Source organism: Anopheles bellator, chromosome 2 (genome assembly GCF_943735745.2).
Source record: "Anopheles bellator chromosome 2, idAnoBellAS_SP24_06.2, whole genome shotgun sequence".
Taxonomy (NCBI): Eukaryota; Metazoa; Arthropoda; class Insecta; order Diptera; family Culicidae; genus Anopheles; species Anopheles bellator.
Window position 1 is genome coordinate 84,396,298 of NC_071286.1, and position 22,346 is coordinate 84,418,643.

The 22,346-nt window shown below is 48.7% G+C and overlaps 3 protein-coding genes across 4 annotated transcripts; 1 reads left to right on the top strand and 2 right to left on the bottom strand.

Annotated features, from left to right (window-relative positions):
* Positions 1–1,117: 1,117 nt before the first annotated feature.
* On the bottom strand, positions 1,118–4,843 carry LOC131210020 (uncharacterized). Its single transcript, XM_058203204.1, has 5 exons — positions 4,465–4,843; positions 2,097–2,459; positions 1,726–2,041; positions 1,438–1,660; positions 1,118–1,368 (listed from the first exon to the last, which is right to left on the bottom strand). Exons 1-5 carry the CDS (start codon positions 4,678–4,680, stop codon positions 1,161–1,163), a joined length of 1,326 nt encoding a protein of 441 aa, XP_058059187.1. The 5' UTR covers positions 4,681–4,843; the 3' UTR covers positions 1,118–1,160.
* A 3,809-nt stretch (positions 4,844–8,652) lies between these two features.
* LOC131208229 (uncharacterized) lies at positions 8,653–10,434 on the top strand. The gene is made up of 8 exons (XM_058200882.1): positions 8,653–8,738; positions 8,809–8,953; positions 9,023–9,605; positions 9,667–9,842; positions 9,916–10,081; positions 10,155–10,255; positions 10,336–10,343; positions 10,419–10,434. The coding sequence occupies exons 1-8, from the start codon at positions 8,713–8,715 to the stop codon at positions 10,432–10,434; spliced, it is 1,221 nt and encodes a 406-aa protein (XP_058056865.1). The 5' UTR covers positions 8,653–8,712.
* Positions 10,435–11,432: 998 nt separating this feature from the next.
* On the bottom strand, positions 11,433–20,688 carry LOC131210019 (dnaJ homolog subfamily C member 7). Of its 2 annotated transcripts, none has more exons than XM_058203201.1 (4): positions 20,449–20,688; positions 13,495–13,745; positions 12,371–13,420; positions 11,433–12,302 (listed from the first exon to the last, which is right to left on the bottom strand). In XM_058203201.1, exons 1-4 carry the CDS (start codon positions 20,628–20,630, stop codon positions 12,184–12,186), a joined length of 1,602 nt encoding a protein of 533 aa, XP_058059184.1. In that variant the 5' UTR covers positions 20,631–20,688; the 3' UTR covers positions 11,433–12,183. The 2 variants fall into 2 exon arrangements, with proteins under 2 accessions (XP_058059184.1, XP_058059186.1); XM_058203203.1 differs by lacking the exon at positions 20,449–20,688 and adding an exon at positions 14,088–14,316.
* Between the last annotated feature and the right edge of the window lie 1,658 nt (positions 20,689–22,346).

Here is a 22,346-nt window from a genome sequence, read left to right on the forward strand (position 1 = left end):
TGTTATAAACTAAACATAGGGTCGAGTCACGGGCTCTATAATTATTGAATGGCTTATGCAAAACACTTGCAATGATCTCAATTGCATTCGACCGACCCACGAAATGCGATGCTTACGAAACACGGACGGGTTTAATTTTCTCCGGCAGCATGCCCATTACTCACGCAAGTGGCCAACTCATTGAGAAAAAAATCATTCATTCAACGCGTACATTTTGTCCCATTTTCGCTTCTCGTAGGCGACGAGTTTTATGATGGCCGCCTATCGCTGGGAACAAGAACCGCGTTTGTGCAATTAAGTTCCTCACTTCCTATAAAATGTTAACTTGGTGCGGCTTGGGCTCGATATTGCTGGTACCAACAGTGCATTTAACAATGAAGATACGTCTGATAATGCCCATTGTGATAGATTAACCATTAATGAGGCCCAAAAACGACGAGTCGGAGCGCGGACTGCAAACAAAGGGAAGTGAATTTGGATCACAAAATGGTTGCAGCTTTTTACTGCCATACTTATGTTTGAAAACAACTTTCGCTATCTACGGGACAAACGGGACCGCGACGAAACCATTCAAATTTTTCAATCTCAAATGAAGCACTTCAAGTGGGCAGGGTTTTAAACCCCCCCGAATTGTTTATATAAAAGAAATGCGTCAGTCGGAAATGCTTTAGAGTGAAGAAAGTTCGTAAGTGTTTTAGAAAACGTTCATTTCACAATCCGGGTTGTAAAATCCAGTCATTTTCGTGAATCGTGACCTTCCGCAACAAAGTTACGTTCCTGAGAAAATTCTACTCACTATGTGCAGCGCCATCTGGACGCAGTGCGATGGTGTGTTGCATGCAACGCAAAAAAATTGTGTGCAATTGTAAACTGATTTCACTTTTCCTAATTGATGGCACTTTTTACACTGAAAAATTCAGTTTAAAGGAAAGTTGAAAAAGTAAAAAGTTCATTTACAAAAAAATCGGGTCAAAAATGTGTGATAAAAAATAATTTACCGAGTCGAGATTAGTGGTTTTGGATTGGAACACTCGATATTTTATGTAATGGCTCTTCGACGTAGCCTTTTCTGTATAATATTTACATCTATTTATCTATTTGAATACTGAGACCACGGCGATTGATACGTTTAATTGAACACCCCGCATCCTGCTCCTCCTCTATAGCCAGCCCCTCTGGTCGTAGATCCTAAGTGTCATTTCCAGCCGCCGGTAGTAGTCCTCCTCGACTAAATTGTCGTTGAAGAACAGGGCCGCATTCTGTTCGCTCTGGTCCGGTATGGACTCTTTCCGGGCCAGCACCACACGCAGCATCGACACGATATGGTACAACTCAAATGGGGCCACACGATCGATTTCCTCCCGGAAGCTGCAAGTAATGGCACACGGCACTGTATGTTATTTCCATTGCGCAGTCATCCTTTCAGCACGCTCTCACCTTTCGATGGTCAGGAGTTCCGGGTCGGGAAATTGTAGCCGAGTTAGGCAGCTGACCAACTGCTGAAAGTAGAACTCCAAATAGCTCGCGTCCAGTTGTGACTCGAGATCAGGATCGTTGACACTCGTAATGATGAAGAAAATAACGTCCCGCACGAGCGAATCCATATCGATCAGCTGAAAGTCGACAAACTTCAGGCTGACGGGCTGCCCGGTTTGCGAATCTGTGGACAACACCAAGGACTTGGGAAGGGTCCGAAACGCAGTGGCACATTACGCAGAACATTACCGTATTTGATCATCATATTGTTCACCCAGAGATCATTGTGCAGCATCGTGCAGTAAACCGTCAGCTGGTCGGAAATCAGTTGCTCCTGGCGACGGTGGCACTCGCAAATCTTAGCGTACGCTCTTCCGGCCAGCTCCGGACCGACGCCGGTCCGCAAGATGTCCTGCCGAAACACATCCATCAACTGACGCAGCGTTTCTGCCCCCAGCCCAGCGTCGATATCAATCTTCACGAGGTGCTTGCGGATGCCCGATTCGAAAACTTCCGGCTTGAGGTAGCGCAGCGCTATCGGGATTCCGTGGAACAGGGCCAGCTTCTGAAAGGGCGCGTCGTATTACTATTACTGTGCTCCAGGGACGCGCGATTCTCACCTGCAACACAAAGCGTGCCAGGTCCCGGGTGAGCCCTTGGCGTCGGTTCTCCGTCACGTAGCCGGCCAGCTTAAGATTCTCGAACAGCATCACCCCATCCGCGTCCACTTTCCGCGCCGTTGGGTCCAGGGATACGCGGGCGTTGTAGCACCGGCAGAACACATCGATCAATTCGTCCTCGCCACCGAATCCCTGTGCGCGCTGGAGGTCCAGCAGCGTTGGGACGATCTTCAAGTAGACGGCCGCCTCCTTCACGAACGTGGTGTCGATTTGGAAGATTTCGAGAAACTGCTCACTGCTCGGTCGCATTTTGGCCACCAAATGAAGCTGGCCTGCTGGCCCGTTCTCGTTTCCGAAGCACTCCTTCGAAAGGGAAAAATTTCTTTTCAAAACAACCATGGCGCAAAGAAGAGGAACACACATAAATCTCAACCTTTTTTGGGTTATTTAACACCGGTCACAATTTCACCTTAAAGCAGAATTTGAACGGTCCGAACGGTCCGCATTCAGCGAAGCAATATTTTTAAGGACCACGAAGGACAAAATGTGAAGAGCGTGCAAAAAAAATCCTCCATTAAATCACTTTCCGGGCCGGTGTGGCTAATGAAGTTGACGTGGTCGCGGCGGAGAAGAGCCGCGCTTCGAGAGGTTTCTCGAAGTGAGTTTTCTAGTTCCTCTTGAGGCTCAATCATTTCAATCGCTTCACCTATCAATTCAGCTTTAGAATGCTTTTAAAGTGAGATGCTGCGCATTGACAAATATAAAACGTGCGGCAAAATCGAAAAGCGTTTCAAGAGTCTTCACTAGAGCCGGCACTCAGTAACTTAATCGCTTTAAGTGATGTATCATAGCTGGTAAAACAACTCCGCGAATGACTGTCCTTCCTGGCTCCACAAAAACCAGCTCATAACACGTGAGAACACGGCGAACGGGAAAAGTGCCAGGCATTCAACAGATGTTTTCCGGTCCATTAGCACGGCGCTAGACGCAACAGAGCGACGTCATCGCTTCCACTCGTTAAAAGTTTTCCATTCTTTTCTTCGGTCCCCGCTCCGAGCGTGAAGCTGATGTCTTCACTAATCCCGCGCGGGGCCGAGCCGAGTACCCCAAAAGAGCGTCCACAGGTCCACAGTACACTACTTTTAGGAGAGGATTTCTTCCTGCACGAGAGGACCATTTTCTTTGGGCCACTTGTTGGCCACCGTGGAGGAAAACTAATTCAACTAATAAATCATCACCTCTTTCGTCGTACCTGATCCGCCAAAGGTCCTAAGCTTGGGTCTGGCTTGGTGCAGATATGGGTTGACAAGACACACGTTAGGCCAACATAGTTTTACGACTTTACGAGTATCGAATAGGGCGCAGTATAAAGGTAAATAGAAGAGTAATATATTTGCATGGAAAAACTATCGCGCTCACCACCAGACGGCCAGAGATTGATTGATCCGGCTGAAAGAGCCTACACCGGTGAGTAGTCCCTCCTGATGCGTGGCCCCAATGGGGCCAAATTTCGCACAGCAATTGCCTCCATCCATCAAAGAGCATTTTCAATCCTAACTGGTTCCAATTTGTGTTCGCTTCGCCTTTGATTGAGCACCTGTTCCGATCGACTGCAAAAAACGGATCCAACTGCTCCGAAGCTCCGTGTCTGTGAATGTCGTCACTTCGCACACTTTAGAAGGTGTGAAATGGCATGATTGTATTGGGATGAGGAACATTTTCCATCTCCCTTCAGCATCGACAGACGTCATGCCATCAACCGATGCAAAAGTCAAGGCGACACGTCTTGGTAGAACACCAAGACAAATCCGTTGTCGTGAAGGAAAATGCAAACAAAAAAACCGAAGCACGCCTCTACATGTCGGTCACATACGGGGTCGGATCCTATTGCAGGACCTCGGCTCCTTGTGTACCGAGAGTAGAAATCATTTATCTTCCCGGTCTTGGGCCAGCCTGGGGGCCGTATCGGATGGCATGATGCAGGCGGGATTTTATTTACAATTTATGAGGCTCCTATTGCAAGCCCAAGGTTGCGGTTCCTAGACTTGGAGCCTGCCGTGTTGACGTAGGATGCTGTAAAATGTGCAATTTGTTGACGCTGCGAATTATCGGGCACGTTTCATCAGGTAGAATTTACGGTCAAACGTGAGAAGACTACCGAGGTGCGATCCGATAGTTCCTGGTCCATTGCACTTGCTGTGAGTTTAATTGAATCTAATGGGTAGCTACAACGGGTATGCTCTTCCCGTTTTCCGATTGTGGTGACTAATTTGCTCTCATTATTCGCACACGTCGTCGGCCTCACGGCGCCGACCTGTAGCGGTACCAGGCGTCTCCATCATCGCGTCACTTCACGGACGGATGATACCTTTGGCTGGTGACTGGTGTCGCTGGAACTCGATGAGGATGATGTCTCCCGTTCGGTGGTGATTTGCACGGCCACAGCCAACATAGTGCTCCCGTAATTATCTCCAGGCGCCGTAAGCAAGTCGGCCTCGTAACCGAGTACGCGAGTTCCCGCGGGAAGGACCGGCGCCAACAGACCCTCCAGGTCACGGATCGGAGGTGGAGGAACCGCGGGCATGTTTGCGATCGCGCACTTTGTCCCGCGAAGTCAACCGGAAACTCGTGCGTGTTTGGTGGGGTGAAATGTTCAGGAAACGCGCAATACGTGAAAAGGGCACGAACACACGCGGCTCAATTTGAAGCCAAACGGAACTCGGCAACGCGTGGGCAGATCCGGCCACATCGAACAGTACGAACCAACTGATGCCTTTTACGTCCAGATAGCCCAATGGCGCCGAACGAACGAACGAGCACGAGTTCCGAAGTTCGCCCGAAGAGCGCTCGGCTGGCGAATGGAGTGCAACAGTGGCCTATGGTTGGCCAAATTTTGCACAATGATTAAACAAACGAGAATGCGCGCCAAAACGGGTGCCCCACTGATAAGAGCGAAGGGGCTTTCATCTGCCGAGTGATAATGGGGATGAGAACGGTTGTTTGTGGGACCTAATGAGATGACACCCCGTGGGATGTAAATAATGAGTCAGTAAAATTGATACTCTGTCATTGGTAAAGAAGTGCACCGAATGTGCTGTAAATTGACCCCAAATTTGTTCACAAACCGCCGACAACCGTAAGCTCACCGGTTGAGCTATGGCTCCGATAATTGGAGATGATAAGCGCAACGAAATCAAACCCCATTTTCTTTGGGGGAAGGTCATTTTCGATTCAATAAAACAAAAAAGCAAAAACGAACCATTTAATCCCAAGCAGTGGTGCGAAGTGCGCGCAATAAAAATGCTGTAATCGCGCCGCGTAGAGCAATATCAATTTCGGTAAAAAGTAAACGAATGAAACGCCATCAATAGTAGGTCAACAAGAAAGGTCTCAGGCAGGGAACCATAAGCAAATACGTCCGTACGAACACACGCAACCGGAAACCTATTTACCCGTAAAAGTTCCACATACCCAGGGACATGGGCCAATCCCGCTACACAAGCTGGCTTTGCGGGAGTTAAATATCCCGCGGGCCAATATATTGCCACGGTGTACCCGGGTGGTATTAAGTGGTTCCGTTTGGCTCTTCGCAATCAATTTCGAAGCCCTGCATTTCGCAACTCGGCCACTCGATGCGAAGGTCAAAATCGATGCACCAGACGGATGCATTTGTGTGACAGACTCTAGTGGAGCATATTTTAGTATCAAGAGCACTGAAGTCAGACATGCAATCGGTCCCCTTTTTTTGTTTCGACATGACGTCACTGGCGCCGGAGCACGGGATCCTTTCGATCCGATCCGGGGATCCGCTAGATTGAGCTCAGATTGATCGTAATGAAACGACGTCATTCGAAATTAAGTCGGACGCTTCGTAAGGCAGGGTGATTGTTTGACCAATTTGCCAATTCCATCTCGTTGCTGGATGCCTGGGGGGGGAACTACGCGGCACAACTAGACACGACGTGCTCGACTCTCATTGATAGCGCGCGATAGGGGCGGTCCGGAGCATGATTTCTCTATGTTGGGATCCGATCTGCCGAGCTGTTATTATTATTCAGCTGGTCTACGCCGGAAGAAGGAAGATGTGAGATAAACAATGAGAACGCAATCTGCTAAACCGACGCGCTGCCATTGGGAGTCTGCCATAATCGGATATGAAGCACGCCTGCGGCAAGGAACGGGCCGGGATGAAAGGCGACTTTCTGTTTGAGTTTTCTCCCGCACCGACACTTCCAACTAATCTGCCGTCCGGCGTAACTGGCATATCTTGGTAAATGGTGAGGTTTGCACTCAATTGTGCAAACATTTTGCGGCTCCACCGTTGATCATTCGTTGATAAAGTCAGCTGGAAAATAATCTGAAAAGTAATAAGCAAACAAAGGGAAGGATGTAGAAATTATTTATCAGCAAACCATAAAATAAATTTTTTCATTGGTTAACTTTATGTGGAAATTTTCCAGTTTTCGGCACTCGTTCACGTTCCTTGGCGGGAAAAATTGACAGTAATCCGCTTGAACCCACCGCACCGCAGGACGCTGTGGTCACGATCACGGATGGCGCTGGGAGCCGCAGGCTATTTTCGTCTGCCCGCTTCGCCCATTATCTGAATGGAAAGCGGACCACCGCGGCGGTGCAGTGGAGGGAAAATAAATGAAAACCTGCTCTGTTGTCATAGCGCAAATTGACGAAATTTAAAATAAAATAAATAAATGACGTAACTGTTTCAATCTGTGGGAAACTTTTAATTAGACGTCAACTGACACCGGAAGGCAACGTTCCCGGGGAAGAGGGATGCCACAAGGAGATATGATATCTCGCAAACCAACGGGTGGACGATATTATTCGATTAGTGTTGTGGTTGTGTTTTGTGCGAAAGTGTCAATTTCTGCGTCAATCGCTTCCATCCAGGTGCGATTCGCCAGGATCTCAGCAGGTCACGCCGAAAGTGTTATTTAGCTTCTCCAGTAACTCTTCGCCTCCATAGCGGAAGCAATAACGGGACCAAGCGAGCGTTTTCGCAAACATCAACGAAACGGCAACGAAATTGAATTAGTTACTCTATTACCGGTGGTGGTTCCGACCGGCGCAGCTAGTGCACGCCCTAGAAAGGATTGGTGGGCTACGTAATGAGAAACCATCGACACGATACGACGTCCAGCTGAGCGAGCGATTTTAATCATCGCTATATTCGTTTTGCGAAGGTCATTCGCGATATGGAGATGAAGCTGTGGGACGATGATACCACAATCCACTGACGTTCGCAATTATTTATTTTTCTGATAACATTTCATTCAAACCCAAGTTGGTACAAGCTAACTTCAGAATTACTGGTTCTAAATGCAAACTGAACGTATGAACGTATAGTAAAAGTCAAAACAATAATTTACAGGTTATCGAAAAAGAGAAAAAAAAACTATAATAAAAACAGTGTAAAATTTTCTTTCCTAATCAAATTCGAAACTTGCATTGCCAAGCACTTGCATCAAAAAAGGACCTCTTACTTCTCAGCATCCTAGTAGCCATCGTCACCAGTAGCCGATTCGCTGTAAACATTTACTTTGGTGCACTGTGCGTAAGTGGAGCATTTCGTCTGGCTGGAGTGTGGAAAACGATGGGAAAAGGGTGCTTCAACCGTGGCGCACCGCCACCTACCGTGCGCTTTGAGTGGTCCAAAGCATACCTCGTTAAGCCAAGGGACACCCTAATCGCCCATAGGGACAGCCTCTTGAGGCAACCCTTCCGTCCTTCGTACGAAATGGTAAGGCAAATAGCAAACATCTCTCCGCGATAATTAACACAAACGCGTCCTTGCTGGGCGGACACTCGGTTGCAGCATGCCGGGGAGCCCGATGTTGGCCTACTCTTGGACTGGACCTACGCTCGCATCTGGCACTGCGAAGCGCATGCCTTCCGCTGCGGACGTCAGCACAGAACCGGAGCGAGTGGAGTCGAGCCGAAGAAATTCCCCATCTATGCCAAGCGCAGCAGGATACCTTTGAACCTGCGGCGCGACCCGTGGGTACGGTTTACGATGAAGCGCTTCCTAAACATTCCAGCCAAGGTGCAGAGTTACCATGACGAATCCTGTCCCGCGTGGCGCCCTAAATTACCCAGCCCCTAAATTAATGGATCGAAGTGTAGCCCCCTGGACGAGAAAGCTCATCCGAAATTTTCGCGAAAGCTCTGGGAAATGAAAACAAAGCTTTCCTCTGTTTCGACTGTGCACCAAGTTGTCAAAATTTCCGCGTGTTATCCTGTCGAAATAGAAATGAGTAAAATTCATTAATTTTGTGAGAAATAGAGAGTGAGAGAGAAAGCATGGAAAAGTATCGACAACAGAGAACAGGCATGATGATAAAAAATCCGAATCCTTCAACCTCAACTTGTCACTCTCGGGAAAAGGATTTGTGTTGTGAGGACGTATGGCTGCACGCGCGGACCGTTTTCCAGGTTCTGTTGTTTTGGCTTTCCATCGTTCCGTTTAACCGTCCCACCACCCATTCACCACCGAAAGAAGCTGGCATTTTGTTTCGTTCCCCATCCAATTTTGCTCCCGAAAGTCCTTTCCGTTAACCGTTGTTCTCCGCATTTGCTCGTCACTGCTCGCCGATTCCGTATGGCCAAGCTAAGGAGCATATTCAAGTGAGTATGAGACGAACGCGTTGGTGCGAGCCCCGGAATGGCACCTGTGTCAACATCCTTTACGGCACAGGAAACACCTGATCCCGAACCTGGAAAGCAAGTGCCGACTATGCCTCTCGGATAAAGCCATCGTGCATTCGATCTTCCAGTCGGACAGCAGCAAGGAAGCAACTGACACGCTGGTGGAGAAAATTTTCGAATGCACTGCGATTATGGTGAATCCGCACCGTCCGTCTGGCCGTTAAGATGCAAAAGCTTCAACGTTTCCATCCGATTTTTCACAGCTTTCGAAAGACTACGACTATCCTTCGCCAATCTGCGAAGACTGTGCGCTGAAGCTGGACGAATTTTTGCTCTTCCGAGCCAAGTGCCTGCGCAGCAACGAAATCTATCGATTCAATCGCCTCCACAAGCAGCGATTTCTGTTTGGCAGTGGGCGCCAGAATCAACCGGCCACCGCTGACCCAAAATCGCCAGTCGATGTCGAGGAAGGTACCAAAGAGCAGGACACGAGCGCACCGGCAGTGGAAGAACGTTGTGCTGATGACACTGAAATTGTGGTGCGCCACACGGTGCCCTTGGCGACCATCTGTGAAGCAAGCGGTTCCAGCAGTTCTGACAGTCGCACGGTTATAGAAACGGAGCAGCGGCAAGCAGTGGAAATGCTCGGAACTGCATCTAGTACGGAAGCCCACAGGCTGGAGGATCGGATTGAAATGACTGATAGCAAGGACCATCCAGCGACGGTAGCGAAGGACGAACCAGAAGACCGACTGTTGGGCCACGGACCCCCGGACACCGATGGAAGCAACTGTAGCAGTAGACTGTCCCCTGCGCCAGTGGTGTTGGTTATCGACGAAACGGATAGTAAGTAGCGTCCCGTCCAACGATGGTTCTTCGTGCCTGTAAAAACAACAACCGTTTTCAGCAAACACTACCAGCGAAGAGGTAGACACCATTCCACTGTCCGAGACGAGAGCTCTTCCAACCGACGATGAACCGCAGAACTGTCTCGAAGGTATACGATTCCCGGTCGAAACGGTCGAACAGTTGGACCGACTGGAGCGGCTGGTCAGAACGTGCGACTTTGCTCGAGAACGTTACGTTAGTATTCATTGGGCCACCGTCTTTTTTTGGCTTTCAACCTCATAACTCGTTGCGCCATGTGTCCTTGCAGATAAATTTACTCAGACAGCTTAAAACACCTCATACCTCGCTCAGTGAAACATATCAACAATTGTTCGCGGATCGGTTGCTGATTCACTACAATTACGATGGCATCTCGCCAAAATACAACAAGCGACCACTGAAAACGCTGACCCTGTTTACTGACTGTATGGCGGGTAAGCCGTGAGACCGCAGACGCGCCGATCCACGCTCGGTTGATCTATGTTTTTTGTGTTCCGCGTTTTCCAGCGGCCTGGGAGGACCATATGGACATCGGTAAAGTTAAGGAGGCTGTGATTGAGGCTGTGAGAAAGTCGCATAATCGCTACAATCAATACAATCATCGAAAGGTAAGCAGATCGGTTTCAAGCTCCAACAGTTGCTAATATAGTCCCGTTTTCCCTTTTGGGCCATTCGCTTCTGCGGGCAGCGTGCTAAGTAAGTAAACGTATTAACAGTTGTTCGATGAAATCATTCACGAAAAAGCCTTTCTTTCGTTTCTGTGCACCTTAGCTACGAATGGTTATAGCTGCCGATCCCGGACCAGCGGCAAGGGGATCTACAGTGATACAAACTGCCACAAGTGAGCCCGGACGCACCCAGCGCTGGCTAGTTAACTTAACTGTTAATCACTTTTACTAACCAAATTGTTTTCACTACGACACCGATTTTCTACGACACGAAAGTAAACGTTAGACTATAGAAGCAACAACGACCAGTAGCAATAGAGCTAACCCTGTGCAAGGCGTGTGAACTGTAGCATTTTAACCGCATTACGGAACCAACTAAATGGTGCAGCAAACCCGAATAGGGACAGTATTTCTCGTTAATGTTAAGAACCTTTCGCTAGTATAGCTAGTTAGTGTGTGATAGGCGCAAGCTGTGGCCCGTTTCTGAGACGGATGCGATAGAAGCAATCGAACTCTACGGAAAATCCTGCGAACGGAATTTGTCGTTGAATCTTTTACTTTGGGAGTGCGTTTGTTAAATCGAGTAGAAGTTTTCCAAATAATGTTGCATAGTTTAATCTATTGTTTGTTTTATCTAGAAACTCGTTCTCCGCAATCGATTGCAAGCAACCGGAAAGTTGTTGATATTTTAACACAAGCAGCCGAACTAAAGCACTCTTCTCTTGTGCAAATGTTTGAACGTTTTATAAGCAGGGGACCAACATAGGACACGTTCCCCCTCTACTTGCAAAGCTGTAATATTTGCATAAAAATGTAGTTAAACGATATCATCTTACACAACAACAAGCAATATGCACTCGAAAACCTAGACGCAACGTGTCCACTACGGCTGTGCCTGTGAGTAGTACGGCCGTGACGATAACGCGGTGTAGAAGTAATAAAAGAAACGCAATTTTTCATGCAAACCTTTTTCGGACGGTTAAGGTACGTGGCGCAAAAGGAAAGAAATCGTGGGGTCCATAAACCGAGTGCCTCCTAATCTTTGGCACATATAGGACTGCCTTTCTCAATGGTAACAAAAGAGGGCATGCATTGGTATGATAAACGGAGTGTGGCAAGTTTGTGAATGGCCATAGTGACATTCCTTTATTCTTTCCCATTATTTACTGTGGCTGTAGTTTTAAGTTTACTGTTCCTGGCGATTATTACTATTCATACGTGTGTTACTCTATTTGTCTACGTGGTTTGTTTTTCCGTTTATGCGTATCCAATTAATCATGATTAGTCCGCGTGACCGAACAAACTGTTATGCCATTAATAAAAACATCACATTGCACACCACGCTGGGGAAGAGGTGAACTCTCGAGTCGATCACGTTCCTGTGGATGAACAGCTCGACGAAGCGTTGCAGCGATGCACTAGGTGCACTTCTCCGGTTTACCATCCACCCAAACAGTTCCAACTCTCCGTTCAGTGCGCAGCAGGGTAAAATATGTTCAATGGTTCTGGCGCTAGAGTTTTGGGAACACAGAAACATCCAATATGGAGAACAGGGACCATGTGCATCGTCGAATCGGTAGTTACTATTCCGTCCTTCTAATTATCACTGAGACACCATTCGCACGGGAAAACTAGGACGCTCTTGAGTAAAAGAATCTTCAAAAAACTTCGTAAACTTCCGACAAAACCTGCACGTGGCTGGCGTGATGTTGTGCCAAAAAGATACGGTTATAAAAAGCCACCGAACCATCCCACAAAACAGAAAGGTTCTCGTTACAGTACGGAACGCAGAATAAGTGTGCAGATTGTAGATCCATGATGATGGTTTTTTTTTTTGCTTAAGCGCTATTGAACAATGAGGGTGTGCTCTAACCGAAGTGGAAAGTAAAATTGGAACTGTTGCCACACGATCCTCCACCGGGAAAACCGCCGTAGCCGAAATCGCTCGGGAAGAACTGCCGGTAGATTTGTTGGGCGTCAATGTCAGCTAAAAGAATGCGAAAAATTAGACACGGGCGATCGACCGATTGGCCTAGATCCTGGTTTGAAACTTACCTCCCTGACTCATTTCTTCTAAATCCTGGCCGTTGTCGTATCGTGACTTTTTAACTGGATCCGATAGCACCGTGTACGCCTCACCGAGTTCTTTGAATTTGCGTTCCTGTTCTTTCTTTTCGTCTTCGCTCGCGTTTGCATGCCGGTCGGGGTGATGGACCAGGGCCCGCTTCCGGTACGCCTTCTTGATTTCGTCATCCGAAGCCTGTTTGTTGACGCCCAGTATTTTGTAGTAGTCCTTACGCTTCGACTTCTTCAGCTGTAATTTGGCATCCTTCAGCAGGTTCCGGATTTCCATAGTACGATCGTTCTTGAGCGCCTTCTCGTAGTCTTTGACTGCGTCCTCAAAGTTTTCCATATTGTAGTACAGCTTGGCCCGTTGCAGCAGTGCCTTCATGTACTTTTCGTTCAGTGTCAGTGCACTGGAGCAGTCAGATATTGCGTCCCGTAAGTTTCCGAGTTTGGAGTTCACCAGCGCACGGTTGTAGTACAGCTTGCTGTTGATGTCTTTGTTCTGCTGGTCGAGTGCCAGAGCCTCGGTGTACACCTCCAGGGCTTTGCGGTACTTGCCCGTCTTGAACAGCTCGTTGCCCGACTCTTTCGTTTCCTTCAGCTGCTTAGCCTTCAGGCGCATGGCTTTGGCCTTCTTGTGATCCGGATCCATCATCAGTGCGCGCTCAAAGTGCAGCAATCCTTTCTCCAGATTGTCACTGTAGTATAACGTTAAACCCCGCACGTAGATCGCATCCGCGTTTGTGCTGTGCGATTGCATGATCGTGATCGCAATGTCGCCGGCCTCCCCAAACCGTTCCAGCAGCGCCAGACACTCGGCTTTCAGCAGCTTGTTCGGTATGCTCCCGGGTGCAATCTTTAGTGCATTGTCACAATGGTACAAACATGTCCGATAATCGCGCTTATCGTAGCAGGCGGTCGCTTTCTCGTTCAGATCGCGCAACTGCTTGAGGTTAACAATTTCATCGCGCAGTGACGTGTTCGAAGGGTCCAAGCTGAGAAACTTCCTGATCGCCTGATCCGTACCGATTACGTCACCTAGACAACAGGATGCAAAGCACAGATTGACCATCAAACAAGGGGTCCCCTTCAATGCTGTCCCCGAGACTTACCGAGCATCAGCGAACACTTGGCCATTCGAATGTAGCCCTTCGCGTACTTTTCATCTATGGCGATGGCCGTCTTGACGTCGTTCAGTGCGGATCGGTAGTCTCCTAGCATCATGTGGCAGGCGGATCGATTGCCATAGTACGCCGCTGTTTCCGGACTGATGTTGATGGCTTCCGAGTAGAAACGCAAGGCGGAATCGTAGCGCTTCGCTTTGTACTCATCATTGCCAGAATTTTTCTTTTCCTCTGCGAGACTGTATAGAAGAGAAAGGCAGTAACAAAAAACACGTTATTCACCAAAGTTACGCCGTGGCCAGGCTGAGGCAGGGTGCAGAATATCTCGAAGCAGTCAAACGGGGCAAACGCGAAGAGGGAGCGGGCGAGGAGAGACGGCACCCGCAAAGTAGCGAAGGTGTTTATAAATATTCACATTGCAAAACGAAAGCAAAGAAAATTGGTTCTGGCGTGTGCGGGAACACTCTTTCTATCAGCAGACACTACAATTTCCGGTCCCTTTGAAAGCCTTCTTCATTTCCACCCCAAACGAACGCAGAAAAATCAACACAATATGCAACATTCGCGTTGCATTACGTTACCTTTCAATGGCTACGTCCATGGTGGATGGCAGTTTTTTTTTTCACGGAGCACGGAGCACGATCGCAGTTCCGGAGGAGGTTCGGAGTTGCCCGTAGTCGTTCGTCCGATGGGATGCTGGTTGCTTTGCCAAACAACACCTGCGTTTCCCGGCCAAGGAAATCAATTCCAATAGCAACCAATTTCTCACCCCACGGGTCACAAATTCCGACCACACAACGAGCCCCAACTACCGAAGCGCACTAGTTGTGAGTGCCTTTCTGCACAGTAAATGTACGATTCGTTAATTCCGGGAAAGGCTCTCTCGTGAACTACACCTTCACAATGAATTGGCAGCAAATGGAGTAACAGTTAAAAATCGCAGATTGCTGTTGTGCATTCGAAACCCGTCTGTTATCTATTGTTTGTTAAAACGGCCAACCCATTTTGTGGCATTTCTCGTCGCGAATCTAAAATAATTTAATTTTTAACCACAATTTAGTGTATTGTTCATTAAAATGACATTCGATTGACAACGGCGTAACCCGTTCATCTGTCAAAGGCACGTGTTTTATTTTTTCTGGCTTTCTGACAAAAGGGACTCAGTCACTCAGTCACCAAATCTTCCACAGGCCGCGCCAGATGCGCGCGAGTGAAACAACGCTCCGCTCTGTTCAACAGCAGAGTAAGCGAGCACGGCAACCATTGTCAGTGCGAGAAACTGAACATCTAGCCACAAAAGAAAATCGGCCAACACGAAGACGGAGACATTGACGTTCTTCCATTTCGAGCAAATTTTACTACACAATTCAATCATCGTTATATTAAGTTGGCGGTTCCAAACACTATAAATCCCTTCTGGTAGCGCACAGTGTGAGACCGGTGCAAAGTGTGCGGTGTTGAACAAAATCTTCTCTTTCGCGCAGTAAATATGGTTTCAGCAGGGGCCAAACAGCCACCAATAAAGTGAATGGACAATTCGTGAATATCGGCGCAACGCGTCCGATAGCAAAAAGTAAGCTTCTTATTTCAATATGTGTGTTTCCAGCGTTTGAGGTCAAGCAGAGATTTTACATCCTGCCGCGATGAACAGTGGAAACAACTGCCCCACCGAAACGGTGCAGCGGCGTAAAAAGGGATTTTTTTCGAAGATGGCGCACGAAATATGCAGAGCGTGCTAAATTGATCGTATTCGGCCGTGTGCAGTTTGGTGAAAGTTGTTCGGTGGCGTTCGCGTTCATCGGCCCGTCAGCTGATTGTTGCAGTGCACTTTGTTTTGATGGTACAAATTATTGAATAACCTCAATTTTGTTGGCCATAACCTAGCAATTTGTGCCTCTTCTCGTGAAAGGCACCGTGAGTGCGCTCTTCCTTTTCCACCATGATGGAATTCACCCGCTGAGTTGCCCGAGTCACGATCTGACAAGTTCTGTCAGATCGAACGCCGCAAATTTAGCAAATTCTTTGAACATTCGTCTGATTTACTTTCCTCTCTACAGTATTAACCAACAGGAAAGCCAACATGGATCCGGGGTTTTCAATGTGGCAAGTGGGCGGTCAGACTCACGAAAGGACGGCTTCCTCGGTTCCGGCGAGCATCAGCCAGCTAAAAATCATCGATACTGGCGGTGCTTATCATCAGCACCAGATCGATCCACAGGCTACCGCTATCATGAGCGAACCGATATTGCTACAGATCCATGACGGTAAACGGTATCTAGTGGACGAGAGCGCGATCCAAAACATCGACCAAGTGCCACCGGAAAATCTGATCTACATGAACACCGAGAACATGGACTCCGAAGGGTCGCTTTCCACTACGGACGAAGTAGTTCCCATGCCATTGACCGAGTGCGAGCTTGTAAACGATTCAGAGAGCGAGCTGCGGCTGCAATCGACCGCGGAACCGAACGCCGAACAGCAGCAATACATGGAGTGTGAAGTGACCGAGGAAGTGATCACGGACGACTGGGTACAGTCGCAGGGCGAAGAGTGCGTCCAGGTGACGGTCGATCAGCTCGGCGCTACCGCGGTGATCGGAGCAACGGTGGAGGACGAAATACCCGTGCCCCTCGATCAAGACGAGTACACTCTTTCGCGTCCCTTTCCGTGCGATTTCTGCAGTCGGCGCTTTCGCAAAAAGGCCAACCTGAACACGCATATAGTGGGGCACTCGAATTCACGGTATTTCGCGTGTAAGCTGTGCCATACGCATTACCAGAGGCGTATCGATCTGTTGAACCACCTTCAGCAGCACGCCTTCTCGACGAACGAGCATGACGAGCCGTCGTTTATCGGTGAGCAAGGAGCCGAGTGTAAGTACTCACCACCGGGGGCGACAATATATTGTCAGCTGAATTTACAAACCCCGTTGTTTATTCGCTTACAGATGACACACCCCTGCAATCCCACGGTGGCCACCATCGTACGCGCCATTCTAGCGACGAAGAGGATATGATGTTTAGCGAGAACGCTGGCGTGAGCTACAATTCGCAGCCACCGATGCAGCTGATATCGACACCGACTTCCTATAGTGCCAGCGAGCTCCCAGTCACGCACTACACCACCACCAACAGTGCCATAGGAAATGCGACCACTTCACTGCTGAATTCAGTTCCTTCATCACCCTTCCTTTTGCCGGCGGCCGGCGTTGCTTCCAGTTCTTGTACCACTGGCAGCGTACGTAAATCACATCATTCCGCAAAGACTAAGTCTCCCCAACGCGCTGGACGATCAAATCGCACAGCGCCCGCCAACCGGACGCACATAAAACAAGAGCCCAGCAGTGCACCAAGCGACATTAAGGAGGTGCCGAGTGACCGATTCCCGGTAACCGACCAGCGTAAGCCGTGTGTCTGCCAACAGTGCGGTATGGGGTTTGCGCGTGAAAAAGCGCTGGCTTCGCATTCACGCGTCCACGGCGGAGACTCGAAAATCGAGTGCAACGTTTGTGGTGAAACATTTTGGAACCACACACTGTTGCAGGGCCATATGCGGCAACGGCACGCTTCCCCAACCGGCAGGTTTTATCAACAAACAATGAGAGCGAAGCGCAAGCTCAACAAGACGCCGATCGCGACCGAACAGCCAGCTGATGATGTTGGTGGCGATCCTGGTGCGAGTTATGAGTTGGTGCTGGGAGTTCAGTATAGCTGTGATAGTTGCGGGGTGATATTTTCCCACGCGGATCACTTAAAATGCCACATTCAGCAGGTGCACGGAACGGCGGTCAAGCAGGAACTGAATGACGCGATGTCGTCGGAAGATAACGACGAAGAGCGATACGATCGCGAGCGAGGGGATAGTGAGGAAGAAAAGCAGGACACCGATTGGGCGCTTGAGTTCCCAAAAGCAGTCCACCTAGCGTCGCTCGATGCAAACGACAAACCGCAGCGTAGGCAGCACAAATGCCAGCTGTGTGGGGAATCATTTCAGAACGAGCACAGCATTAAGATGCACTTGCAGGAGCAACATCGGCGCCAGCTCACGAGTACGTCCTGTGTGGCGTGTGGTAAGCAGTGCAAAAACACGACCACCCTCATGAAACATGCGTGGGACCATTCACGCGTGAAGGCGCACTGCTGTTTGATGTGTGATAAAACGTTCCATCACAAGGCGCGCCTCAAGCGCCACATGGACTCGCACCGCAACAAGACTGTCAAGTGTGAGGTGTGCGGCGAAGACTTCCCGGATGGCCGCAGCCTCATGAACCATCGGCACTCGCACACGAAGTCGAACAAGTTTCCGTGCCAAATGTGCGGCAAAACGTTCGGCTCTCGCTCCTCACAGCAGATACATGTTCGTATCCACACCGGCGAGCGACCCTACGGATGTCGGTTCTGTTGGAAGGCGTTCGCGGACGGCGGGACACTGCGGAAGCACGAGCGGATACACACGGGCGAAAAGCCGTACGGATGTTCGGTGTGTCCAAAGGCGTTCAACCAACGCGTGGTGCTCCGCGAGCACATCCGTGCCCATCACTCGCAGGTCGACCCGAAGCGGATCTCGGAGACGCAGCCCTACATTTGTCCCGTTTGCAGTGGGCTCTTCAGTGCAGCCAACGAATTCGTGCAGCATCTCATCGAGCACAGCGACAAAAACACGGCCATGAAGCGCAAAGCACCGACCTTCCCGCGAAAGTACAAACGTCGCCGGAAGTTGAAACCGCACGAACTGGAGCGATTACAAAACGGGCGGCGCAAGAAATCCGGAGTTGGTCGCCTAACCGATGGCAACGAGCAACCGAAATCCGCAGATGACGACGATGAGGACGATGACTATGAATACGACGATGTGGACGATAATGGGGACGATGATGATCGCAAACAGGAAGCAGACCATGAAAATGAGCACCCATCTGATACCACCACCACTGCCAGCTGCAACAATTCCTTCATGTCATTCGAGAACACGGACGGGACATTGAAAACGTCCAACGAGCTGTTTGTAGACTATGGCGGCACCGTTCAGAAACTGATCGCTTCACCAAAGTTTATCACTCCGTTCGAGCTGCTGGCTGATTTGGAACCGAACACGGTGAAAGCTGGTCGCCGACAACCGAACGTTATGCTGGACGACAGTGGAATCAATCTGCTGAGTGAGGTGGTGCTCGTTCACGCTACCTCAGCAGCTGCGGCAAGTGACCCCGACGGCGGGCTACAAACACTGAACAATAACTATCGTGATCGAGCAGAATCTCCCAAGAAATCCAGTCGTCGGAAACGGGCGCTGGCGAAAGCGGCAACAACGGTCAGCAGGACTGGACCACGGATGATACATTCACAAAAGGTCAGACAAGCAGCATTGTCCAAGCAGAGTGAAGCCGGTAGCAGCAAACGTAGTCGAGGTGGTAAACAGCAACCAAGTATTGGGACCCCGAACAAGGGTTCGTCAAACATCGGTGCAGCTATGGTACAGCTGACCAACTACATGACGGAGGAAGATGCGACTGGCCAGACGACGGGAGCTACTAGCCTACTGAGCGAGATGTCTCGTATGGAACGCTACAAAAGTGACATTGTGAACGATCTGGCGGAAATACTGCGCTCGCCTATAAAAACCGGTACCGCCAGTGCCCCACCACTAGATATACTGGCCACACCGACGATGCCGCACTTGATTAGCTTCAGTGCCACCGATATAGGGCCGACAAACTCGGAACGTATGCCCCGGCTCGACGCGGCAACAGTGAACGTAAAACTTGAAAGCGTAGAGGCACAGTCAGGGCACTGTGACGAACGCCGTAACGGCAAACGGCGGCCAGTAAAATCAGTGGCTAGGCTGCATTCATCTCCGCTGCGGAGCCAAAGACTAACTCGACGACAGCTTGAACGGGAGGTCAACTTCCTTAAGGAAGCTTTTGCTGCCAGCCCGTCGCCGGTTCCAGAAAGACTGACCACCGTAGAGGAGACACCAGGTATCGTGCAGAACATTAAACAAGAAACGGCGACTGACGCCTCCGAGAAGCTGGCCGCAATGCTATTGAACGATCAAATTCCAACGACCACCAGCAGCAGCAGCACCGATAGCCATCACAGTCTCTCTGCCAAACCAGAGGACCAACCGTCCAAAGTGAAGGAAGCTGGACAGAATCACCGGTTCCGGGTGTTGAAAAGGGAAGCGGAGTGTAGCACTGATGGCGATGACGACCAGTATGTGTGTGACTCTGGAGATGCGGAAGAGGAAACGGATGATGGTGGCAAAGAAGGACTACAAACCGCTAACATCCAAAGCGTCGACTATCGCTGCTCCATATGTGGCCAGTGTTTCAACAACCGTGCACAATTACTTCTCCATGTACCGGTGCACATCTAAATAGGCGATGCTCGAAGAAGCCACAATTTGAATTTATATGAAATGAACCATTTGTTGCCTTTTGTTCGATGTCGAGGATCTGAACGCGATCTACGCGCAGACGATGTCTTTTGCTTTACTACTTTTGTTGAATAAAATGCTTTCTTCCCTCTTACGATGAGAAAATGGTTTCTGACCCAATTTGGAACAGAATGCAAACTGTTTTTGCTATCAAGAAATAACGGTAAGTGATTGTTTTATCGCATTCGACAAGGTTTGCTGAATCATGCGGTTTGTGGCACCACAGAACTGCCGAAAGATAAACCACTTCGGTTCACACAGGAGAAGATGCAGCTTTAAATGCTGACTCTTTCACTTCGCTATTCTGTCGCTCCTGTGTGTCCTGTGTTAAATTTAATTGGCACTTTGAAGCCCTGAAACTTTCCAAGCCCGTCGATCCGTCCTGTCGGTTTGCAGGACACCTTTTCATTGAAGACAAGTGGTCCTTTGTGGCCACAAACATAACCATGCTTTCATCTACTGGGTCGTCGGGAGTGCTTCTTGTTGGCACCGTACACAGGTTCTACTCACGTTTGGTTGCTGATTTCTACGAACTCTACGTCCAACATCTCGTTGGTCTCGGAGTTTTCCTCCTCAAGATACTCTGTTGGCCGCAAATCCTGCTTCGGGTCACTAGTTTCCGGCTGATCATCGATCATTATAATATCGTCCGTTTCGGAATCATTAACCAAATCGATCACGACGTCGGACATGGTCCCTTTTGAGCTGCCGCCACTGAGCGCCAAACAAGTCACTAATCGCGGAAATAATATACGGCCGGGTCGAATAAAAAACTTAAATTGAATTTTTCGGTGCGATTTTTGTTTTTTTTTCACAGTTTTAACAAACACAGATGATGAGGAAAAACTCAGTAGCGGTGCATGAACGCGGGGCCGTAGTTGACAACATTGGCTGTGGTTCGAGAATTTAGATTACCAATTCGAGAATTTAGAAAAAAGGACATCTTACATCTCGATTCAAAACACGAATAGTTTGCGATGGAACTACTGATGCTAAAGAATGACCTAAACAACATTGATGATTCATATTGTTGAGCCCGAAATATGCTTATATTGTGTCTGTTTCTAATGCACTCTTTATGTGCCGATAAAACGGGCACAGTAACCAATTCTGAAATGGTTTTTGGTGCTGTTGATGAGTTGGAGGCAGTACGAGAATGTACGAGAATGTATCACCTACCTTTGGCGATTTTACCCCTTTTTGATATTTTTGTTTCTATACGCAGGAATGCAAAACCGTTACCTTTAGTTTAAAAATCGTACCTGTCCATGAGAGCCGAAGTAGAACTATCAACCATAAACGGGTCTAAAAAACCAGAGAGAGCGCAGAAAAACGAGAGAGAAAACCACAAAGGAAAACAGATCCCGGGAACGCAAAACCGTGGGTCTGCGAACCTAAACGAGAACGGGAAGGCAAAAACAGAGACCAAGAACGCTCGTGCCGAAGAGTGATTGCTCAGAAACGAAGTTGGTTTCTCAATTTTCGATTTTTCTATCATTTGGAAAATTTTCTTGGTGAGTCGCGTTTCGTTGCTTCGGTGATTTCTGGTTCTTCTGCTTCATTTTCTGTACCGCAAATTCGTCCATTTTTAGAAAAGAGTGTTTGAAACATCTCAGAATCCTTTCGAGGGTATTATTAGTCCTTATTAGTCCTTATTTGCGGTCCCTGTAGGAGAACGGAACGGGTCGCCTAGGAGTAACATTTTTTCAGCCATCGACCAAATCCGAGTCATTTGGATTGGTCCGCCATCTTGCCAACGTGACGAGGAAAAAAGGGAGATAACCTTCAAGCAACGTCGTGACTGCAGATATATTTTTCCTACACCGTAATTATCAGCGTGCGGAGGCATATTTATTAAAAAGAGAAAAAGAAATCGATTAAAATATATTTCCGTCATACAGTGGTTTCCATTTGTCGTCCTACCCACATCGAATAATCGCGGTCGATGACGGTAGATTCGAGAGGCTTTAAATGAAATGAAATTAAGTGCGTACCCGTTATGCACTAGTTGGTAAATTTTATTAAAGAAAGTTCGAGATTCCGATGGGCCACGGCCCGTATTTTCCGTCATAAATAGTGAAAAGCGTTTGTGGCGACAATCAGAAACCAGCAGCCCTATTCTGTTACGAAGTGAAAGTTGTAGATTGAGGACGTTTCGAAATTGTAGCAAAAATGTGGTCGAGGGGGTTGGTGAGAAAATGACGCATCAGCCTCGTTAATCGATGAGTGTGTTGGCCCCAATCGGTAGCGCCACTTCAGCGTGAGCTTTCGCGTGTCTGTGCTCCCTTTGGGAACGCTCGAACTCGTGAGTTACCCGTTGGTCGCTAGGCGGCTCCTATGTCGTGGCGGCCTGTGAGCTTTCCATCGATCGAAATTTGCCGCTTCGGGGCGGGCGACTCTTTTACCTG

Coding starts and splice junctions, on each gene's coding strand:
- LOC131210020 (XM_058203204.1), bottom strand. CDS start 4,680: ATGCCCGCGGTTCCTCCACCTCCGATCCGTGACCTGGAGGGTCTGTTG. Junction 2,460..4,464: donor ACACCAGTCACCAGCCAAAG/GTATCATCCGTC, acceptor TCCCTTTCGAAG/GAGTGCTTCGGAAACGAGAA. Junction 1,661..1,725: donor CAATATGATGATCAAATACG/GTAATGTTCTGC, acceptor TGTTGTCCACAG/ATTCGCAAACCGGGCAGCCC.
- LOC131208229 (XM_058200882.1), top strand. CDS start 8,713: ATGGCCAAGCTAAGGAGCATATTCAA. Junction 8,739..8,808: donor AAGCTAAGGAGCATATTCAA/GTGAGTATGAGA, acceptor TTTACGGCACAG/GAAACACCTGATCCCGAACC. Junction 8,954..9,022: donor TCGAATGCACTGCGATTATG/GTGAATCCGCAC, acceptor GATTTTTCACAG/CTTTCGAAAGACTACGACTA.
- LOC131210019 (XM_058203201.1), bottom strand. CDS start 20,630: ATGTCCGACGTCGTGATCGATTTGGTTAATGATTCCGAAACGGACGAT. Junction 13,746..20,448: donor GTAGAAATCAGCAACCAAAC/GTGAGTAGAACC, acceptor TCTTCTATACAG/TCTCGCAGAGGAAAAGAAAA. Junction 12,303..12,370: donor AGAAGAAATGAGTCAGGGAG/GTAAGTTTCAAA, acceptor GCATTCTTTTAG/CTGACATTGACGCCCAACAA.